Genomic DNA, 24030 nt, shown 5'->3' with positions numbered 1-24030 from the left:
TGCACAAAATCCAGATTGTGGTGATTTGCAGGACTGAATGAGATACACAACCAGGAGATAGTGGAAGGTAATATGCACCATAGAAAGAGATGGGAATAAATGGGGCTACATATATGTGTATATATATATATATATATATATATATATATATATATATATATATATATATATATATATATATATATATATGAAAAGAATATATAAACACGGCTGTGCAAAAATGATAATTGCTACAGTGATAATGCAGTGCAAAAAGCAGAGATTGAGGATTAAATGGTATATAGATAATGGATTGCTGGACATACCACGTGGTGTAAACAATTTTCTGGTATGAAAACAGTTAATGAAAAAATATTTTATTTTATTTATTATTTTATTCTGGACATTCCTGGAAAATCTCCCAATATGTTTCTACTGCTGCAACTAGATGAGCCATTGTACATGAGGATTTCATATGAATTAGTAAGATACAAATTGAAGAGGAAGGAACGAGAGAAACTCCTTACTTTAACCCAAATAAAGTCCTCTGTCCAGAGGTGCACAGCTGTCTGCTCCTGACAGTCTGAACCCAGGGCTCCACCCCTCCTCCACCGTCACTGCTGACGTCATCCTCCTACTAGTGACTGCTGTTATCAAGATGGCGCTGCGGCCGGGATCTGGGGGAGGTAGCAGGTATTTCAGCCTTTTAAAATTCACTCTGTCGGCACACAGTGATTTGTTCCTGAAACATTCGCCTCTGACAGCCGCTCTGCCTCGCATTTAGCCGCCGGCAGCACCTCGAACATCGCGGTAGAGGCTGGTTTTGTTGTGGAGGCAGGCTGATGAGATGGCTGTCAGGCTAACGTTAGTTACTGGGGAAGATAAGGCTTGCTAGCCACTTCTGCTCTGTCTTCCCAGGCTCAGAGACAAGCAAAAATTACAACACAGTGGTCACATTTGAACTAATATCACATGGCATGTCTTTTGTAGCCGTTATTGTGCCTGGTGTTTACAATATAAAGCGATACAACGCGCTATTTATTGAAGAAATGGTCATTACTTTCTTGTAGCATCGGTAGCTAAATAGCTAGCCCCTGTGTAGACAGGCCTGGCTGATTGTGTATGTGGCCTTATCAGCTGTGTTTTTCTCGACATTATGCTATCTACCATTCATTGCGTTAAAATTCTGTCGAATATTTATAAAGAGAAAGCAGACTTGATATTCATTTATGCCAAAGAGCTGCTAAATTAGTTCAAATCTTCTCCTCTAATACACCAGCTGCAAAAACTTGGGTATGTTTCAGCCCCTCTTCAGGAGTCAGATTGCTCTGCCTTATATTTAATACATAATTCTTTCCTGAGTCACATAATCAGGTCTGTCACACATGCATACTCCAGTAAGTAGTTGTAACTGTTCAAGAGATGTCCAGGTATCTTATTTTGGCAGTATAATGATCTGCAGGTCTGCAGAGGAGATGAAAAGGCCAGCCTCATGATTTTTTCATTAGACGAGCTGGAGCAGCTTGAATAATAAATATGATCCTGGCTACAAGTATCTCGACTAGCCAGGTGATACTGATCTGACAGGTGAAACCAAAACCCTCAAGACTGTAAATGAGTGTGGGCAGTAGGAAAAAACACTGCCAGTACTACTTTGTCACTGCACTTAATACGGCATCACTGTTATTCATTGGTATACATTTGCAATGTAAATTAATTAGTGCTATTGGATTGCATTGCATTTGGTATTATCATTCAAAGATTTTCAAGAAAACGTATTACTTGTAACAGAATAAGCTTTACTTTAACTTTGGGTGTGATCTCTGTTAAAATTTGGTTGCGTATTTGTATCTGTTTGCTGTCCCATTTCTCCCACAGCAGTCCCACTCGGAAAAGTGTTAGATAGTCTCAGTGCGTGTTTGTGTGTGTTGTGTGTGTGTGTGTGTGTGTGTGTGTGTGTGTGTGTGTGTGTGTGTGTGTGTGTGTGTGTGTGTGTGTGTGTGTGTGTGTGGCTGGCTGGCTGCCAAACATAATAATTCAGCAATAGTAAAGGAAACTGCACCTGTACACCAGAGTGCAAAACCAGGAGGTGGAGCAGTAGTACAGCATACACAACCTACTTGAGAGTCACAGTAAACTCTGCAGTTGTTTTAGTTCTTACAGAAATCGTATGAGATAGTGAATACATGGTCAACGTGTCGGTGATTGGATTTTTGAATGGAGATGTGACAGAGATGCATGAAATTTAGGCGATGATGGCTCCGTGCAGATTCTTTGTCCTCAACAGGTCATGTGATTACAACTTTGGTCAGACTTTTGACCTCATCAGTGGTCAAAAGTACTTGCCGCGAGCGCAGTTATAAGTGTGGGTGTGTTTTATCAGAGGTGTGTTTGCTAGTTGAAACTATAAGTGCAAATATAATCTGCTTTGTCAACCTTTTTCAAGACTTGGGGACTGTCTGGGAAAGCTTTGTTGATTTTTATATCCACAGTCATGTTCACTGATGAACATGCTGATATTTGCTGGCAGAACAGGAGTGTTTTGGTTCACTGGCTGTGGGTTTCTTTTACAGTAAATGCCCAAATTGATAAATAGGTTAAAATAACTCTGCTGGTTACTGGATAGACTTTGATGCATCAGAAGCCAAATAAGTTATTGTATGGTGTTTAAAACTCCATGTTAATTTTGTTCCTAATAAATTTGAACCTCACAGGTATTCTTTGGTTGTTTGTTCAATCATGTGTGTTTAAATTGCTTGTTTCGTTCAACAAACAGTCCAAAACCCAAAGACACACACTGTTGTCAATGATAAACCAGCAAATGTTCTGACATTCTGCTTGAAAAAAAGAGCTTGAAAATGACTTTCTTGTGATCGACTAATCAATTAAGTTGCTCATTAGGTGCAAAAATAGTAATGACAGCTTCCCCCTACATGTTTTTTTTTTCTGGCTCGATAAAGATGTTCAGTTTAGAGTTAATTAAAACTGAGAAAAGTAAATAATTCCTGAATTAATTTAAATAATTGTATTTAGAAAGCTTGAATCAGAGAATCTTTGGCTTGTTTTGCTTGATAAATGCCTCAAACAAGAAATAAGTAATCAATCTGGATATCCATTGTGTCTTAAATCAGTTGTAAACTTGTCATTTAATCACCTGATCGTTTCAGCTCTAAATGTAATGCCCTGTTAAACTGTACTGCACAGAAATAGCAGCTTTACTGAAAGTATTTCCTCTTAGTGTCAATGGTGATGACACTGACTGAATCCCTGCCTTCAGTCTCCCAGCGGTTCAAAACAGTTTGACGATAGCTGCTGGATGATTACAGGCTTTTTACAAGGCACTCGCCTGTCTGGTGTCTGCAGCTGCTATTGCTGCTTATCTCCAGTGTTAATCTGCTTGGCCATGACCTGTTATTTGCTGCAGGACGGTGGGCAGCAGTCCCGTGGCACTCCTATAAAAGCCTTTTAAGCTGCAAATCTTGCAGAGAGCAGATGCAAGAGTCAGCCCCCCCCCCCCCCCCCCCCCCCAAGTCAATCTTCATCACTGACGCTTATGCCAGTCGTATTATATCAGCACTGTGTGAGGGGTAACCTTGGCTTCTTGCTTGTAGGTTGAATGATTTTAGATTATGACGTGCCCCGACAATTTCATCAATATTTCCCTCTATTACTCTCCAGGCATCTTTTATTAGAAATCTTAATCTATTCTCCACCAGCAGTGCTCATAAGTTATTGTCAGTATGATGTACACATGCCACATTTTGCTAAATGGCTAGTTTTTATCAGCAAACCCAAGGCAAGTGACATGACAATGAAGGACAGGGCAATAGTGCATCAAAGCCTTATTTTGTGATGGAATTGCTGCACTGTCTTTTGAAGTGTACCCCTCTTCTTACTGTATTTATCCCTGCACTGGCTTGTTTTTGGCCATTTGGGGACAGGGGAAACAATCTATAAACAAAAAATTGCCACTTATCAACTTGTAAAATTAAACTTTTGAAAAAAAATAGTTGCTTAATTGCACGTCCTGCAAGCATGCAGGAACAAATTTTGAATTTTGTGTGCATGTGATGAAACGTATGTTTGCCTGTCTTTTAGTTTTGTTTCCTCTCAGCCTGCTCCTGAGGAAAAAATGTTCTTCATTTAGGGGCTGACTGTGTCAAATATAATGTAATGTGTGGACTTGCTGCTTTTTGGTTTTGTACTGTTTGTTAGACAGAAAGAGCAAATGGAGATATTGGAAATTGTAACGTTCACTTTTGGTGACATTGACTGAACAATTAGTTGATATTGAATGGTTGTCATTTGCAGTCATCTTATATTCAATACAAGCCAAAAAACTTCCTTTTTTGTCGCAGGGACTGGATCATTGTATTAGCAAATGCCTGGGCTGTCTGACATTGAGCTCCCTGAAGCCATTCTGTTAGAGCAGTCAGATTTGGTTCTGAAGTTATCATAGTGTAGCTCACCTGTTGCATTTATGATGATCACATTCAACCAGGAGACTGGCTCTGCCTTCTGTTTGTCTCTGTGTCATCACTGCCAGCCTGAAGAACTGAGTTGTAATAACTTATTTGACAAATAGCTGTAGGCCTGTGTGGGTTGGCTCAGGCGAGGGAGAGACTTGGCCGACTTGCAGAGACTTTTTCTGATTATTTCTTAAAGGCCTGTTTCTCCGTGCAGACCCAGTGACAGAGTCCAAGTCGCCTGCGGGAACTGAACTACAGCATGGCCGACTACAGTGTTTTCTCACCCTCCTGTTCATCCGTTGCAAATGTTGCTTCAGTGTTTGTTAATTTCAGAGGATCAGTATCCAAAAATTCACCTTGAGCCTGGTGTTACAAATAAACCTCAACTTCTGCGAGTTTGTAGAACAAAGCTTGTCTTGTTTGTTGATCTCACCAACAACAAACTTATATTGAATCTGTTTTTGCTTTTACTTGACAGCTTTCAGTAAAATCTTGTATTAAGTCTTTGAAATCAGCACATGACAGCGTGCGATGCAGATACAATGTAGTCAGACTCAGCTACTCAAGAGAAGACTAGCAAGTCATTTTCAAGTGGTTGAAAAGGCATAATTATGAATAGCAAGCAAGACTTTTATTTTTAATTCAGCTGTGTCATCTCAGATTAATGCACTTAATACAAGATGTAATAAAATCTAACTGAAGAACCATTTGAAGTTGTAAAAGCTGGGCTGATTTTCTATCAAGGGAACCTCTAAAAATCATTTGTAGGCAGACAAACTCAGATTCACATCTAATTTTTACTTTTTCACTTTGTACATTTGTGTTTTACTGATGGATGTTAAAAGCCTTGCTTTTCGAGGCATGATTACAGCTAAATAACAACAAGAGCAACAATCATCTGACACTATTTCATGTGCAGTAGCAGTACAAAAAGCAAAATTATTAAAGTAGTGATGACTCCATTGATGTGTGCTGGAGCAGACATGATGGTATTTCTCTACTGTATTTCACACCGTGAGTTTCTTTGCTTTAGCCATAGTTTGAATCTCATTATCTGTGGTTTTCTTCTTTTTCTCTTTTAGTTTTATGTATCCTGTTGGAGGGGGTTTGGGACCGCCACAAGGTGAGTAACTCTGTAGTCAATACTACCAGTTTATTCTTCAACACAGTTTCTTTCTAAATATATTTAACTGGGTTTGCTTTCAGAAGATAACAAAAAAACATTTTTTTTCTGAATTTCAGTGTGATCTGTGATATAGAATATTGTATTTTGGAGCATGCTGTCAGAATATTGAGAATAAAAACTGTTTTTGTTAGAGAAATGTCGCTGAAAATCTGAAAAACTTTCAATTTAAATGAAACTACATTTTCTAAATTGGGTTTCCTATTAAAATGTTTGGGTGCACAACATGCACTTTAACTGCAGATAATGTGTCAATGTCTGTGTTTCTGCTGTGCTCCTTGTTAGTCCTTCCTCTTGCTGTTTAAGATCACCACAAGCCATTAGACATGTCAGGTAGCAATGAGGATTCAGTTCATACCTTTGTTACTCGTGCCCAGCACTGTGCACTGCAGGCCTCACATGTACAATCATTTAGCTGTGCATGCTCTTCACATTAAAGCTGTTGACTTTGCAGTAACACTACTGATAAACCATTCACGCACCACTGGGACAGTCATCTCTTAGGGGTCATTACATGCTCCCGTTAGCAGTGTCATCTTAGTCAGACAAATTAGAATGTGAGCAGCCTCCTAAACAAGCTATTTATTCAGCCCAGTTGAGCCCTAACATGGTGAATCATCTGGAGGCTCCAGTAGGAGCTGGCTGCTCAGCTCTGGTTGTCAGCTTACACAGCATCTGTGAAAATAAACACACTTTTCCAGTTTTTTTTCCCCTCACTCCTCTTGCTTTGCTCCAAGCTGTCACAGTTGTCACCAGGAAAACAGATTTGGTTGTTGCTGAGCTTGTGTCTTTTTGCGGCTGTCCAGGAAATTGATTTGCAGTACTGAATCATGTCCAGACTCTGGAGCCTTTTTTCCTCAACTCTAGACTTTTATTAACTTTGCTTCAGTGACCTACTGTTATGCTTCAGATAATAATTGTATACACTATTCTTTGCCATGTCTGCTGCATATCATATCATGTTGGTGTGTGTTTCTGCAGGCATGGTCCCCATGCAGCAGCAGCAGCAGCAACAACAACAGCAGCAGGGCTTCCCTATGGTTCCAGTCATGCAGCCCAATATGCAGGGCATGATGGGAATGAACTTTGGAGGGCAGATGCCCCCGGGTGCCATTCCTATGCAGGTGAACATGTTTATCTATATTGAGTTTGATGCTCTGCCTAATTCTGGATTTGCATGTGTTTTGTGAAGTGAAATTAATAGTTCCCTCAGGGGGGGTTTGTCATCTGCATTTGTAGTGTTTTTAACAAAATTGCTAATGTGGCTTCCACTGAACACTGCTGTATTGATTTAACCGATTTCATTCACGTGGAAACCTGGATTTAGAGCTCCTCTTTACCCTATTTGCTTCCACATTAATCTCTTCACAAACAGTTTTAAACATTAGCACATTGCCGGAAGTTTATTGCAGCTCGGTGATCTTTAACAATACTTCAATCCATTAATGTCATTGTGCCTTCCTTCGGTGATGGCATTTAATATCAAGCAACAGGAGTGTGACAGTTGGAATGTGGATAAGATTTCTGAGCTTCTCGTCTTTTTGTGTTTTATTTGGGGGGGGTTTCAGGGCGGCTTGGCGATTGGCATGCAGACCCCTGGGATGCAGTTCCTGGGTCAGCCACAGTTCATGGGTATGAGACCTGCTGGACCCCAGTACACTGCTGACATACAGAAACAAATGGCCGAGGAGCACCAGTAAGACATTTTTACACGAATGCCATAGTTTGTATTTGTGTGTGTGGATTGTGTTTGTGTAAGCATGAATGCTCATATCTTCGTATGTCTGGACTGAAAACAACACAATTCTAGAACCAAAAGGCTGTGCTTTGTTCATGCTGGCATCATGGCTCTAGGGGCGGCAGCATTGGCCGGCTGGCTCGCTGCTTTGGTCCAAACTGAAATTTCTCAGCAGTTACTGGATGGGTTGATGTTTACATACAGTACTCTGCAAAAATTGTAGGCACAATCTGATTCTTATCCATGACATTGTCCCGTCAGGTGGTGTCTGATTATACCAAGATTTATTCTGCAGTATTTGGAACCCAAACCCAAACTTCATCAACAAGAGTATATAGTCCTGTAACAGATAATTTGGTCTCCATGGGAAGAATTTGTGCCTGATTCTCATAGATGAAAGCACTGAGGTAGTGTAAATCCACAGAGCAATGATGGCAGTTTCTCCAGGATGCTAGATCTGGCCTGCACACAGGCATAGCTAGAACCACTTATGCTGTTTAAAGGCAAATTGTGGTGACACCAAATGTCAATTTGACTATGTTTGTGTGTCTTATATGAAATTCATTGATAAACAAAAGCTATTCATGGCATAATTTTTAAAATCCACACATTAGATTTAGCACCTCAAACTTTTGCAGCATTTTACGTGTATTTGTATTCCCATCAGGATTCATTGAAATCAATTTGATTAACTTTGAATCATCAGGTCATAGGGTTGTTTTGTCCAATGCTTTGTGGCCAGACATCTGGAAAACTAATGATGTTCCCTGCAGACTCAGCTCTGCGGTATTTAGTGTTAATAAGTAAATTTGAACATGCTAATTTGAGGTGGTAAACATGACCCATCATTTACCTCCAAGCACCGCTGTGCCTCAGTACAGCCTCCCAGGCCTTCTAATATTACTTTAGGTCATGTGAAATAATTTCCAGGACAAAAATTTTACCAAGACGTTAAATCACTTTGAGTTCTGGGGCTGTTGCTCTTAGGTTACTGCTGATTTGATAACTTGATCGTCCTTTTCTAATCCTTGGATTTTATAGTTTCTCCGTCTCACTTTTAAAATTTTTTTTAAGAGACTTTGCCAGTCGTCTTATTTTTTCCTTTTCATTGCATTTATATAAAATTGCAATAAATAGCTGGAAAAACATCCATATAGGATTTTAGTCATATGTATTTAGTTATGTTAATCAAGAGATAACTAGCAGGATTCTATTTTTAAAGTCTGGCAAAAAGAGATGATTTATCAAATTAATGTATGCAATAATTAGTTTGTGCCTTCACCTGTTAGTTATTTTATGAAGTAATCCATGCAGCATGTTCTTCCTTACCCTCTAGAAAGAATAGAGAAACTATATTATATACTATACTGGCTCTCCATGTGATTCTGTACTCTTCTTGCCCTTTAGAAAACGCCTGGAGCAGCAGCAGAAGATGCTGGAGGAGGACAGAAAAAGAAGACAATTTGAGGAGCAGAAACAGAAGCTGAGGCTGCTCAGCAGTGTCAAACCCAAGGTGAGTCTCTCTGCTCATCTTGTTTATTTTGCTGTTTTTCTGGCATGCCCACTGCTCATCCTTGTTACCCTCTGGGCTCTTGATACTTTGTTCTATTGCTCTGCACTCAGACAGGGGAGAAGAGCCGTGACGAAGCCTTGGAGGCAATCAGAGGCAACCTGGACGGCTTCAGCAGAGATGCAAAGATGCACCCGACTCCATCATCACAAACCAAGAAGCCAGGTACTTTCACATTAAAGCTTTAGTTGTAATTGCTGCCATTTTACCTGTTGAGCTTCTCTGTAGTTGATAGATATCCATCTAAGAATAATAACTGGATTAAAGGCAGGTCAGTGTGATAACTGCCCAGCTGGCAGCCAGACAAGCCAAAATTGAGATTTTCTGTTGGAGTATATAATATGCAACACAGATCTTTTATCACATTGTTTTTGTGGTCTCTGTCTTCATCTGTAAATCATTATCACTTTTTAATTTTTATTCTTTTATTTATTGTGTTCATTACATTGTTTGTGAACCTCAGTATTCACTTTCTTAACTTTATGGCGTCTTAAATGTTTAGATTTCTTCACTTACCTTATTCCTGTGTGTTTCAGAAAGTTGTAGGGATGGATTTAACAAACATACACTGACATAATGACATAGAGCAGGCAGTGGTTCCCAGTCGATGTCTTTTGTAAAACTTTATTTTGAAGCAGTATTAAGTTACAATTTCAGATTTGGTTTTGAGGAATTATAGCAAATTCTGATTTTTTACTTTCAAACCTTTTAAATTGTTTAGTTTTGGTTTCAATTTTATAACTTCTGTGTCTTTCCTGTCTCATCTCAAGACCCCTCAGATTCATTATTTTATCCAGTTTGGAAACCTCTGCCTTCGAGCCTTTATTATAGCACTGATGTTTGTACAGATGTTGCAGTTTTGAAAATTGATAAACAGCATTACAGTTAAATACCATTTTAGTCAATCTGAATGGTACACACTGTTTGTCAGGGTTTTACTCAAAATTGCAGCTCCATAATTTCTAGTCTTGCACAAAACAGTTGTTATCTCACTCTTGCAATGTGCAGCCCTTAATTCATTCTCCGTTGTAGTGTGTGTCATGTGTTGTGCCATCATCATTATTTCTTCATTGTTGCAGACTCATCGCCATCACACCCGTCTGTCACCACTCACTCCCTCCCCCCAGCTTTGTCCGAGGATAATGATGAGTTTAGTGACTTTCAGGGGCCTGTAGATGCCCCTGCCTCCTTCCCTCCACCCTCTTCCTCCACTTCTTCCACCTTCGGCCTCTCCTCTCAGGCCCACGCCCAGCCTTCATCTTCTTCCCCCAAGACAGGTTTCTCTGCGGACGATGACGAGTTTAGTGACTTTGTTCAAGGGCCTGTAAATGCTTTCAGTTCCTCCAGCTTTCACCTGTCCTCTCAAGCACAAGTCCAACCGTCACCCCCTTCGTCACATTCCCTCCCCGAGTCCCTCCCTGCCTTTGTGTCCATTCCCACTGCCACCCAACACTCTGCTGTCAACACCAGCTCCCAATCTACATTTCAAGGTAACTCTTCTCTTGCTTTGTTGACACCTCCCCTCCCATCCCCATAATTTATACTCAGCTGTTTCCCTTTATTCCCTTTAGTCTGGAGGATTTTTCACATATAGTGCAGCTTTTTTAATTTTTTTTTTCTGATCCTGAATGTTTTTTAGCTGTTACCACCAGATGTTGGGTTGGTTTTGGCCTGCATTACAGTGTGAGAGCATGTAGCCAGCACAGCATATGGCCTCATTACAGTTAAAACTATCACACACTACGAACTAGACAAAATGGATGCACAGTAAACAACCCAACTTGCTTAAAATAGAGAATGCTTCACAGTAGGTTTTGCTCTTGTAGTAGCTGAATTCCACCGTCGGTAATGAACCCATTTGTGGTTTGTGCACTGATAGAGAACTGTCACTGTCATGTGTCATTTGCTGTGTTATCTCTGGGATGAGCAGCTGCTCTGTGACAGCTCTCGGTCTCTAGACTGAGTGACAAGATAGAGAGATCACCTTCTGTCCAGAGGAATGCAACAGCTAGCCCTCTGTCTAGTACCATCCCCAATCCTCTGAGACATTTCTGACCTAGTTGTTTAACATCTGGAATAAGCAGATTAAATGGCTGATGGATGAATTGCCTCTGATAGAAGAGAGACCTGAGCAATTATTGTGGCAATTTTTGTTTTTTTCTTTTTTTGTTCTGATACTGTAGAATCAAAAAAGCAAGTTGCATAGGAAATTTGGTATGGTTAATTGGTATATGTGCAGGCAACAGTGTAAAAAGACATCACATATAGTGTGGAAAATACATACTTTGTGACATTAAACCTAAATATAAACAGCAGACAGAATACAAACACGGTAATGGAGAAATTCTCTAAGGCTGTTGCAAGTTTTATGAGTTTAGGGGAATATTTACTGAGACTACAAATGAGATTTTCATAAAATAACCCTCAGCTGCTTAAGCCAGAACTAAAGAAAGTTTGACCAAAGGAGGCCATGTATTAGCACCACAGGGGGAATACTCTAGATGAAGAAATATTAGGTCCATTGCCTGGTGTTGTCAGTTCAACAGAAAGGTATGTGACTGAGTCGGTCAGTGCGTGTGGGAGCTTTTTGGTTAAACTCCTAATCTAGTTCAAGCCACTTAAACAACCCCTGTGGAGTTCTCTTGTAAATAAACAAAAGGTCCATCTCGATTCAATGTTACTCACCAAAATTTGTTGTGTGTGTCCTTAAAACTCTAACAAAGTGCATCTTCCTCTTTAAACATTTGCTAAACCATTTTTTAATACTTTAGAGCCAGTATTGTTTATATCCACGTTTACTAGCTTGCAGTCTTTTTGTCCCCTACCTTTGTTCGAGTGTTGCAAGATGCCTTAGCATGTTACTGCACACTGTTGTTAGGTGGAATAGTGTATTTCCCAATGTGCATGTGCATCCTCATCCTTGACATAAAACAGGCAGGAACTTTTTCACAGAAATACCGCTCCATAAGGTTACTAGAGGTAAATCATCACTGGAAGCCTTAAAAAACTCCTACCATCTACTTTAATCATGTCACACATCATATCTCACCCTTATAAACTTACTCAAATTTGATCTGACACATTCCACTTTATTGCACGTAATGTCCAGGTGCGTTACGTCTGGACCGTAGCTAGTATGTGTTAAAGCTTGTTCCTCGTTCACCCCTCTAGGCCCGACCCTGGAAGAGAAGCTGTTCTCCTCATGCGATCTTACTGCTGATAAGACGGCCCAAGTTAGCTTTAAATCCAAGCAGAGTTTGGCTGAAATGACTCCCAGACTTAAAGTTTCAGCCCAGTTTCAACCCAGCACAAAAGCGAGGAACTGGGCTGCTGCCCCTGACGACTTGAGTTCTGCCTTCACCACAGAAAATCTACCTGAGGCCTCGGTGTCAGCACCCACCCACCCCTCACCGGCTACTGGCTCGTCTCCTCAGACCAGTAGTGAAAGTGGTGAGAGAAGTGCCTGTTCACTGGACTTCATCGCTTCTTCTCTCCCTCGCTTTGCTGCAGCATTAACACACAATCAAAGTCGTAGTTTTCTGTCCTCAAGAAATATTTTCATTCTTTTTAATCCTGACAAAATAATTCTGTACATCCTGCAGAAGCTTCATCTACTCTTTCTTATTGCGTCCTAATTGATTTACACCAGATTGTGGACTGGGAATCTTAGTATTCAAGCTGACATTTTCTTCACTGCTGAGATAATTAAGGAGTTGTGGCGCCTTTGAGGTGCCCTTCTTGGTTTCTTTCCATTTTTTCTTAAGTCTGCTCTTATTTCTGCCTGCTTTATACCTCTGTCCTGTTAGAGGGGCCTTCTCATGTTCTTGCTCTCTGCACACATTGTGGAAATGGACTGTGTCTGTCAAGGTCCTTGGGTAATACCTGCTGGCTAAATAAGCTGCCGTCTGTTCCCTCACTGTGTAACACCCTCTCAGAGAATGACCTCTGGCGCATGCTGACTGCTTTGGTTTAACAGGGATGCGCATGGATTGGCAGGTGCCACTGGGGCCCAACATAATCCAAGGCTGTTTGTGCATGCTACTCTGCCCCTCCTTTGTGCTGTTATTTGCTTGTCTGTGTCCGTGTCCTCGATGCCATCGAGGGAAACATAGTGGCTCGTCATGGAGACCAGGGAGATTTGTAATAAGATTCATTTAACTGCCCAAGACTGATGGGAGTATTATGTGCAAAGTGGTTGCCTGAGTAAACTCATGCCTGAGTGTTAGCAGCTCAAAATGAGCCATACCATTTTACTGAAATGTTTTCTACTCTCTTTTCAGAAAATAATAATTAGGTCAGTGTCAGTAGTGAAATTAGATTTTCAGATATTTTTTCTTACAAGGCAGTCTCCTCTCTCCCATCTCCTTGAAGCTGGAAAAGACTCACAGACTGATTTATAGATGTCTGATGTGGCAGGCGCTTGTGATTCAGCGCAGTGGAGCATTACATCTGCACCGAGCCTTCCAGACATCAGGGGTATGATTTTGTGGAGTTCGATACAAGCAGGGCTCAGCTGCCAAGAGACTTGGCAAATCATATGCCTGGACAAGACTTTTGCTCTAACAGCTAACTCTGTGTGTGTGTGTGTGTGTGTGTGTGTGCGTGCGTGCGTGCGTGCGTGCGTGCGTGTGTGTGCGCGCGTGTGCGTGCATGTGCGTGTGCGCTTGTGACAGCAGGTGTTGGCGTGTACCCACAACAAGAGCACATCCAGTCCATGCTGCCAGCATGGGTTTACAATGACAGCCTCGTCCCAGGTAAACATTTACTCATGAATACAACTCATGTAACATTTCTGATTATCATATTTGACATTCCTGCATATTTTGTTTAATGAAAATGACACTACACTATTGGTTTTTAGTTCAACAGCATCCACAAATGTTTTCTGTTTTTCTTTCCACAGAAATGTTCAAGAAGGTTCTTGAATTCACCATGACACCGGCAGGGATAGACACAGCCAAGCTCTACCCAATATTAATGTCATCAGGTCTTCCCAGGGAAGCACTGGGGCAAATCTGGGCATCAGCCAACCGCACAACACCTGGCATGCTGACCAAGGAGGAGCTTTACACTGTACTTGCACTAATTGGTGTGGCGCAGGTAAACACTGGAGTCAAAACAAATTATCTACTTAGAACGACTTCACTAATCATCCCCGATGGCTTCCTCAGAGCCTCACCGTAAACTCCACACTGAAATTAGACGAGCTTAGCTAGAAACAGGGAGAAAGAAGCAGCGCTGTGAATCAGCCCACGGCTTGTGAAGCCCAATATATGGCTGAGTCCCCATCAGCCTAGTTTGGCAGGAGGCTTCTTATCATCCTCAGCCTGAGCCTGTCACCACCACCCCTGGGAGGATGCAAATCTGCAGGCAGCTCACGAAACACTGCATGCTGCTGCTTCCACGCGAGGAATAATAAGACACCTTTGGAGATGTAAATCTTCAAGAGCCTTAAAACACAAGCAAAACAAGGTGCATTCTCTTGTGAGGGGAAAAAAGTTTCAGTCTGCTGGTGACATCTGTTCAAAAAGAACTTGACTGTGTTGAATAATTCATGTGTAAACATCAGTCTCTTTTTCCAGTTCAGTGAATGCATAATGGCATCAAATTAAATCGGTTCAGAGTGGCCACCATGCCCACGACGCCTCTCATGATTTAACTGATCAACCCAAACACAATGTAAGAACTTCATTTTAGTTGCTACATTGTGGCAGAATAAAATTACAAAACATTAAAGGTACTTCTTCAAGTATAGACTGTTGTTATTCTATATTTTCTCATTGTCAACAAAAAAACCTTGATAAGACCCAAACTGATGGCATGTTATTCTCTCCCTCGGTGCTTGTTAACTTCTTCACCTTGTCCGTGCCTTTTAGCCCAGAGCTAATTTTTTTTCCCTGCTAAGATCTTAAATCTTTAAAATCCAGATCTGTAGCTTAATTTTTTGAATTCTATGTAACAGCTGTGCACTGTAGTTGTTGACAAACACCACTCATAAAGCAGCTGTTGAGGGCAGTTTTGAATACATTTGTTGATGATGTATTGATTATTTCCAGCAGAAGGACATGTACTGTGGCTTATTAATTTGTTTTCAGTTTTGGTAGGACATTTTAGGTTTTAGTAGGTTATTTTGACTTTTTGTTTTTTTGTTTGTTTTGTTTTTTTTTCCACTTCATTTTAATATAAAATAATAATTGCCATTAGATGGATCTTTTAACCCTCTGAACCCCAAGCATCTTATGGTCTTGTTTTGCTCTTGTTACATTTGTACTTACTGAGGGTTAACTTTTCACTGCAATATAAAATCCCGTACCTCTATGGAAACAGCACAACCATGACTGAAAGTATAACACATTATAATACTATAGCTCATAAAATAAGACAAAAAAAAGTTTTTTGTTGTACAAAAATTTTAAAAACTTGTGAGCAGCGTGTTCAACATTTGTCCAAGTTCTACAAATATCTACATGTTACAGATATTTTACGACTTGTATATTCAATTTATTTCCATACTTGTCCCCTATCTGCTCTGAGTAAACAGCCTGCAGTTCAGGTGAATAGTCCTTGAATTTTGTCGCGTGTCATCTGAGTCTGTAATGGTTTCTCAGTTATGCTGGGAAGCTTAGAAACTGAAATACATGATAAGTTGAACTGTCGGAAAGCTGAAAATCTTGTGTTTTTTTTTTCTTCTTGTTTTTGTAGTTTCTGGCACTAATAAAAGATGCAGTTTGAAAGATTTCTTTTTTCTTTTGATTTTGGAGTTCAGAGACTTCAAACTGTTCCCTTCCTTCCTTTCAGAGTGGCCTCCCAGCAATGAATGTGGAAATCCTCGGTCAGTTTCCGTCTCCACCAGTGCCCAACCTGCCCGCCCTGGCTATGGCCATGGCCCCCGTCATGCCCCAGCACCAGCAGCCCATGATGACCCAGCCACCAGTCTCCATGGCCATGCCCACACCAGCACCACCAGTCATGGCCATGGCACCCGCAGCACCGGCTCCACCACCTACAAACACAAATTTCATTGCCAGTTTCCCTCCTGCACAGGTAACAACCAAGACCTCGGTTCTCTTATTTCCTGTGGCTGATGATATCGCACATTTTGCTCACTAACATGATGCTTATGTAGGCGACCAAAGCTGATGACGACGACTTCCAGGACTTCCAGGAGGCTCCAAAGCCAGGAGCAGGAGACCAGGCCTTCGCTGAGTTCCAGGGGGAGTCAGGAGGAAGTTTCCCCACCACCATTGCACCTCAGAAACAAAACAGGTAGGGAATTAGCAGTGTCTCAAAAAGCAGATATGACCCTGATGCTGAGTTAACCTTTTCTATTTTCTGTTTTCAGTGTTCTCATTATTTCTGTCTCCTTTTGAACTCTGGCTACATCTAGTTTTCTAAAGACTTGATGTAAATGTTTGCAGAGATCACTGTCTAATATTCAGTCGTGGATGGTTATTTATAGCCGAGTTAGTCTGCATAATCCTTGTCTGTCTTACAGTCATGCACACTGTCTTAATATCTTGTAATAACCTCCTCAGAATAGCATTGAGTTTGGGTCATCTCTTAATGAATTCATTTCAGTGGACAGTAGATAAGCTCATTTCTTTATATTACTTTCCAAGCCCTTGTGGTGTGACTGCACTTTCAGTGAGAGGAGGCTGAAAGGCAATTATCTGCTGAAAGATAAAGAGAAAGCAGAACCAAAGTATCTCACATCTAAGCAGCATAGGCGTTTTATAATTCTCTCCTATTTCTGTCCTGAAAACATGCACTCCTGACTGTTTCAGCTATGTAACAAGAATTCCCCATAGTCTGAGATTGCTGTCTAATTAAATGAGAGGCTGAAAAGCTCATTCTGGGATGCCAGCTCAAATTGGCAGCCATAACTTACTGTCAGATGTTTTGAAGAAGAAGGGCTTTGAGGAGACGAATATTTGCAAACAGTTTTAACAATTTCCTTCAGTGTGTGCTTCTAGTATGCTGTCAGATGGAGGTGTGTTATGGTCATCGTATTACATTTACTTTAGCCTTATAATAAAACCACCTTCACTTTAAAAGGAGGACTGATGTAAAGACTGATATCTGAGGGGTAAATAAATAGGGGGACCAATGAGCCTTGCTTAGCACAAACACTCCAAATGTGGATAAACTGCTAGCCATGCTAGCTGTCCATAGTTATCAAAATATGCCTACTGCATCTCTAAAGCTAACTAATTAACGAGTTGGTTCAGAAAACCAAAGGGTAGTAACATTTTTTTGAGTTGAGTTGACCTTTTTCTAGGCTGGGACCATCGACTGTCTAGAGTCTTAAGTGGTTGCCAGGCAACATAACCCACGTAAAATGGTGGGTTTTTTTACACACTGAACAAATGAGATATAACGAGTTGATAAGTGAGTGTTATAGGTGCTGAAAGTTACATTTGTTAAAACTCTTGTTTTCGTTTTTTTTTGTTAAGCTACACTGGGTGATATTGACTTTATCGCCATATTTAACAGACTGCTATGAAATTAGTGTCTTTCTTCATAACTACCCCTTTTACAAAGTAAATAGATGTTTCTCAAAATATCAAACAGTTCCTTGAAATTCATCTAATTTTGAGGCAAAACACAGGTTGCACCTAAGATAAATTAAAAGCTTTATATAAAGGACAGTTCCAAATCCTGCAACAGAGCTGTTTGTTATTGAACTGAATACCACAAATTTTTTGGTAGCAGCTGAAATTCAAAGGTGTAAGGTGGTGAGAATTTACATTTCTAGCATATGAAAGTAAAATCTACGTGTCATTTGGAATTTGCATAAATGAACTATAGTGATAAGTCAGTTTGTATATTAATTAACCCATTAATTGCTGTTTTAAAAACTGAACCGTTTCATGGCTGTGACCATTAACTTCCTGCAGCCTGTGAGCAACTCCCTGCTAACAAATTTTCTAATTCATGATGTCTTGTATGGCATTTTATATGAGTTAAACAAGATATTAAATTAGGGAGCTTTAGTTGTGCAAGTGGGTGGATTTTTTTCACTATTGGACAGATCCAGACTAGCTATATTCTTAATGGGGGGGAAAGGACACTGAAAGCTTTTAACAGCAACAAAAAAAGCTCTCCAAACTTCCTGAGCCCAGGGCAAATGTTCAGTGAGCTCAGGCAGCTTATGGGGATTAAACTCTACTATTGAACTTCCCTCTTCATGATGTCTGACTGTAGCTTTTGTGTCCCCGCAGCACGCCTGCCATGCTGACTCCAGTTTCTGGTTCCTCCTCTGCTACGTCCTCTGATAAGTACGCTGTGTTCAAACAGCTGTCTGTGGATCAGCCTGCAGAGCCGACACCCCCTGCCTCAGGTACTGTCTATACAACATGTAAGGTGTAGAATCAGGTACATTTTCTGCCCTCTATGAAATGCTCCATCCAGGTACATCCTGAAATTAAAACATAAAGCCATTTAGAAAATACTGTCTTCATATGTTTAAAGCAGCTAATCGAACGACACATCTCCTACTTCTTATTAGATAGAGAGCTGGCAGAGATTGATTGAAAGCAATTAATCACCTCATGTCTCGTCACTTGTACACGTTTCCTCTCATTTGACCATGACTCAGCTGAGGAATGGTATGATCAGTTTCTAATGTTGTCATAAAACAGAGCTTCTGTAACATCTAAAAGATACAATTGTTCCTCTCAAGTTATGATGCAGAAGAAATGAATTACAAAGCAGCTTAACCCTCTGAACCACAAACAATTTTGGCCATATTTTGCTTCCATCACATTTTAATTCACTGTCATCTCATTTTTCACGGCAATATGAAGTTCTGCACCTCTATGGAAACAGCACAACCATGGCTAGAAGTAGAGAGAGCTAAAACATGTCTTCTGTGCAGTATGACAGAGTTGTAATGCCATTATTCATAAAAAAGAAAGTTGAATTTCTTTCAATATTTATTTTACAAAAAATTGTAAAAACCTGGTATCAACATGTACGACACTCTTCAAAGTGCCCACAAGAGTTACCACTACTTTTCCGACTTACGTTTTCAATTTATGTCCATACTTGTCTCCTCTCTGCTTTTTGTAAATACAGCCTGCAGTTCATCTGAAAAGTCCCTGATTTTTCCTGTGTCACTGTTTGCAGCAGCTGGTTTCACAGTTGCACCGAGGAGCACAAAATATTTATATATTTACCTACTTACGTACTTACTTACATAATCTGGTTATTGGAAATGGTTTATTTTTGGCAAATTTTTAAATGAGACAAGTAGAAAAAGTGATTTTAATGAAATGTCACAATTTCACGCTTAAACTTGGTTCGAGGACCTCCAGAAAGTAGAAAATTTGACAACTTTGCTCTGTTTTTATAGTTTCTGGCTCTGATAAATCATATAATTTTGGTGATTTTTAGATAGATAGCATTACTTTCAAACCCACCAGTGGGTTTTGGGTTGCAGAGGGTTAAGTGACTTTAATAAAATTGTTTTTAGAAAAAGAATGTATCTTGAATAATATACTGAGTGCTTTAAGGCAACACTTGCCTGTTAAATGTGCTGTATTTTCTGTTCTCGCTTTTCTATTTGTTCTGATGCAGATATTGGAGATAAATACAGTGTGTTCAGACAACTTGAACAACCGGCTGACAAGAAACCAGTTGGTAAGAAACTTATCCACCCTTTCTTACACATTTAGATCCTGGGTTGGAACACATTTGCACTTACATATTAGCATATCTTTTTTTTTTTTTTACTAGAAATATGTTTCTGGTTGTTCCTGAGTCAAAGCCTCCCCGCTGGCTGACTCTCGGAATAACAGAGAGGACATTAAAACTTTGAGATGGTCCCTCTTATTATCACTCCTCCTCAGGAAACAAAACAGTGTTGTTTTTGTTGGAATTAGTGATTCCCTCTAATTAAACATTGTATTATAATTGTTTAGAAGCTGTCAGGTCACCACAATGCCATTGTTCCATGTTTACACTGTGTCTTGTTTTGCAAGTCTGCAGTGTTGATACCAGTGTTTTTCCCATCCCTGTTTCATTAGAACAGTTTCCAATGGGGACAGCTCTTACAACTCCAGTAAGTCATGCTTTGCAGTGACCTTTCTTTGGCATTGTCAGGCTCCATCTCCTTAATGAGCCCATTAGTTACCTCTCTTCCACCGTACACCAGTGGTGTGAACAGATTCTCTATTTTGGTCCAAGCATATATTATAACACAGTGGATTAACAACTGCTGAAACTCAAGGATGTAGTCTGACTTTTTTCTGTCTGGCTTAAATCGGCATCATGTTGCATAACTTTGCACCAAAAGATGCAGAATTTTTTAAAGCATACTGTATGTTTTGTCATTGCAATAAATACTCGTCTTAACTAGTTATTTTAGTTACTGGTTAGTTACTAAAAATCTTATTTTTATTGACTCCCTTTACTCCCTTTTAGCTGTTTTTTAAAAAGCTTTTTATCTTTCTATCAGATAAATCTGTATTTAGCATCTGTATTATTCTCAAGTGTCTTTGTGTCCTAATGAGAAGACAGATCTTTTCCAGCTTTTTCCGAACCACTTTGTCATATCAGTAATTGGTGTTTATGTGTCTCTAAAGAAAACTTATATTTACACACAGCAAATATTCAATGTTCATAACAATTCTATTCTTTGCTGAATGCTAGGGCTGGGCGATAAATCAATTTTATCGATTAATTCGACTTTGTAGTTAATGTCGATTTGTTTTAATGAAAATTGATTTTCTCATCAACATCCGCCACCAACGCCTTCCCGCTGGGCTCCCGTAGTTCAGAGTGCACCTCCCTCCCCCCCACCCTTGATACACAAACAACATGGCGGCGAGCGGTGCAGATCTAAAGGCACCTGTCCACTAGATGCGATTTTCCCGCACGGCAACACACCGCATCTGATAATCGCACGGACGGCGGGCGGTCACTAGCGGACCACAACATGGTCACATGACAGCGCTGAGCAACAGCAGGCCGCTACGTGGTCACATGACCGAGCTTTCAGCTGGACAGTCCTGCAGACAAGTTGGATAAACACAGCGGCTCGGCCGCAAACTTTCCCTTTTATTTCAAAAAACACGTCACCGAAAAGTATTTCTGAAAGTATTTGAAGCGAGAAATAATCTGTGCAGCAGCTGAATCTGTCCTCGTTTTATGTCACCGACGTCTAGTTTAGAAGTTTGAGGACAGTTTCACGATGTGTGGAATCTCCGCACGCAGCATCCAATTTGCATAAAGTATAAGTCCAGTCTACTTTATGCAAATGAGCTGCGGTCCTGTCCAGGTAAACACACCGGATCGCAGTGGGAAACGCACCGCAACCGGACCAGCATGCCACATGCAGCGCATTTCCAGCTGCGATCCGGTGTGTTTACCTGGAGAGGGCTGCAGCTTATTTGCATTAAGTAGACTGGACTCTGGCGTGATGAGATTAGGTAGGGGGTAAAAAAAAAATCGGATAAATCGTGAATCGAGATTTTTTGTGAAAAAATCTGAGACTTTTTTTTTTAGGCCATATCGCCCAGCCCTACTGAATGATAATTAACACTTTAAAAAACAAAAAATGCAGAATATCACCAGAAACCAGTTGGCCACTATGGCTTTACTGGGAAACATTTTTGCTGTGGAGACATGAAGAGACAAAATATCCAGTTAAGATGGACATTTTTGCAGAATGGCTTTATCAACAGTGCCTTGCATGGTAGTGTGGTTGTATGTTTCTTGAGATGACAGACAGTTTTTTGTGCAGTGACGTGTGCTGTTCTTCGGACAGTCTGCAGCCCACAGCTCATCAGAACACTGGAAGTTTACCACGAGTGTTCACAGTGGAGCAGAGGCATAACTAATCCTCCAGCTTCCTCTCTTGTAGGATTGTGAAATAACAGAATCATGACTGTTGCTGCCGAGAATTTCTCCTCTCATGCCACTATGTCTCAGTGCTATGTCTATTGCTAATCTTAAATTCTTGTTGTTGGTTCGCAGGGGAAGGATTTGCAGATTTCAAATCTGTCAGCGCTGATGATGGCTTCACAGACTTTAAAACCGCCGACAGCGTCTCTCCACTAGACCCTTCAGATCAGGCCAAGATCTTTCAGCCTTCCTTCCCCTCTGCTTTCCCAAACTCTCAGTCTCTACAGCAACTTCCACAGCAGCAGCAGCCGCAAGTAGTGTCTCCTTCTCAGCCCAAAAATCCTCTCAACATGGCCGACCTGGACCTTTTTTCTTCTATAGCTCCCTCTGTTCCCGCCACCACTGAGACAAAACCCAGTACATTCCCCTCTGTCTCTGTGCCCCCCTCCTTAGTGCTCCTGCCAGGTGGGGCTAAGCCTCCAGGGGGAGGAGCAGATGATTTTGGTGACTTTGCCCTTTTTGGCTCTTCCTCTGACGCCACTCAAGCTTCGGCGGCAGGAGGAGCTGCAGCAGCGCCTCAGGATGACTTTGCAGACTTCATGGCATTTGGCAGTTCTGGTGGGGAGCCCAAAGGCGAAAGCAGCGCAGGGGTCCAGGCGGAGTTGTCCATACAGCAGCGGCCTCAGCAGAGCTCAGACAAGTATGACGTGTTCAAGCAGCTGTCTCTGGAGGGAGGCCTCGCCTACGACGACACCAAGGAAAGTGGCGGCGGCTCCTTTTCCTCTCTCAAGAGCGACACAGACGACTTTGCCGACTTCCAATCCTCGAAGTTCTGCACAGCGCTCGGGGCTTCGGAAAAGACTCTGGTGGACAAGGTGGCCGCTTTCAAACAGGCCAAGGAAGACTCTGCCTCTGTCAAATCCCTTGACCTACCGTCCATCAGCGGGAGCAGCGTGGGAAAAGACGACTCCGAGGACGCCCTCTCAGTGCAGCTGGACATGAAGCTGTCAGACATGGGTGGAGACCTGAAGCACGTGATGTCAGACAGCTCTCTGGATTTGCCGGGTCTCTCGGCCCACCAGCCCCCCGCTACAGGTGAGGAACTAGTGCGTTTGCTCTGGTGAGGCTCCGTACAGTCACACACAGTATAAATTCCAAGGCCAGCCAGCCAGCCTCTCCTCCTCAGTGGCCAGTTGCAACCACCAAACATGGGGTCAAAGGGCAAATAATGAGGTCCTCTCTGAATTAAACATGCTCATATCCTGAAGATAGATGTAACAGTACACGAACAACACATCAGATTAGACGCATCATCTGTCATTCTACATTTCTTCATCCATCTCAACAAACCTTATTTATTTATTTATTCATATATTTATTTAAATGCTCAGTCTCTTCCTCCCTTCGTTTTTTATTCCCACATCCCCCTCCCTGGCTCGCGTATATTGTTATTGTAATGACAGAAAGGTCCGGGCCCATATCTCTTATTTATTTACAAATGGTGAGTGCCTGGTTTTGATGCGTTGGCAGTCACAGTCCAGAGACGAGGTCCCCGGCTGCTGTCTGTGCGACTCGGATAAGCCTCCTGTTTGTTGTGTCCACGCTGCAGCAGCAGACGTCGCACTTCCTTTCAGTGTACCTTCAGTATGTGTGTTGTTGACGTGTCAAGCAGTGCAGACAGAAGGTCCAGTTGAATACAGATGAGTACAGGAGGAAGTTATGGTGACGATCTTGTTTCGAATCACAGGTTTTCGCACAGTAGGCCAACAGGTTACCAAAGGCATTATCTGTAAGCCATCATTCATGTTTTTAACGGCTGTGTGCTCGAAGCGTAAGAGATAATGTCATTTTGATGAGCTGGAAATGAAATGCTGCCATTAATAGGAAATTTTGCATGCAAGAACTGGAAACAAGCTATTTTGAAATGGAGCAAAAGTGAATTGTGTCACAATTAGGCACATTATAGTTGAATGCAATACAAATTTCAGAGCTGAGTGCTTGAATGTGAATGCATGCTTTTGCCTCTTTATGTCTGACAGTTATTGTGTTACCCTGCAGTATTTTCAGACTAGCCATGCGGTATTATTTGGTTTGAATGACCCTCTAATTATGAGATGTTTTTGATAATAGCGTGTCAGCTTTGTCTCCCCTACCTCACATCCATGAAAGTGGAGTTACAGTTTACCTAAAACTTGTTGGGTCATTTATTTAAAGGAAAATAACGCAGTTTCCTTAATAGTCAGGT

At 41.2% G+C, this 24030-nt stretch overlaps 1 protein-coding gene across 13 annotated transcripts in view; it reads left to right on the top strand.

Annotated features, from left to right (window-relative positions):
- The first annotated feature begins 557 nt into the window (after positions 1-557).
- synrg (synergin, gamma) overlaps positions 558-24030 on the top strand; it is a 42812-nt gene continuing 19339 nt past the window's right edge. For 4 of the 13 annotated variants that reach the window (XM_023272677.3, XM_055011902.1, XM_023272675.3 and 1 more), the window contains exons 1-15: positions 558-672; positions 5531-5571; positions 6613-6755; positions 7200-7327; positions 8777-8882; positions 8993-9104; positions 10019-10429; positions 12111-12389; positions 13613-13693; positions 13843-14039; positions 15738-15983; positions 16066-16205; positions 18161-18279; positions 19518-19580; positions 21918-22880. In XM_023272677.3, the coding sequence (XP_023128445.1) occupies positions 638-672; positions 5531-5571; positions 6613-6755; positions 7200-7327; positions 8777-8882; positions 8993-9104; positions 10019-10429; positions 12111-12389; positions 13613-13693; positions 13843-14039; positions 15738-15983; positions 16066-16205; positions 18161-18279; positions 19518-19580; positions 21918-22880 (3064 nt within the window). In that variant the 5' untranslated portion in view covers positions 558-637. The remainder of the gene's footprint in view (positions 673-5530; positions 5572-6612; positions 6756-7199; positions 7328-8776; positions 8883-8992; positions 9105-10018; positions 10430-12110; positions 12390-13612; positions 13694-13842; positions 14040-15737; positions 15984-16065; positions 16206-18160; positions 18280-19517; positions 19581-21917; positions 22881-24030) is intronic. The other 9 variants (XM_023272676.3, XM_035949287.2, XM_023272684.3 and 6 more) reach the window with 7 other exon arrangements.

This window comes from Amphiprion ocellaris, chromosome 7, assembly GCF_022539595.1.
Source record: "Amphiprion ocellaris isolate individual 3 ecotype Okinawa chromosome 7, ASM2253959v1, whole genome shotgun sequence".
NCBI lineage: Eukaryota > Metazoa > Chordata > Actinopteri > Pomacentridae > Amphiprion > Amphiprion ocellaris.
Note: the sequence above shows the minus strand (reverse complement) of the source record. Positions and strands in the feature narration are given on the sequence as shown.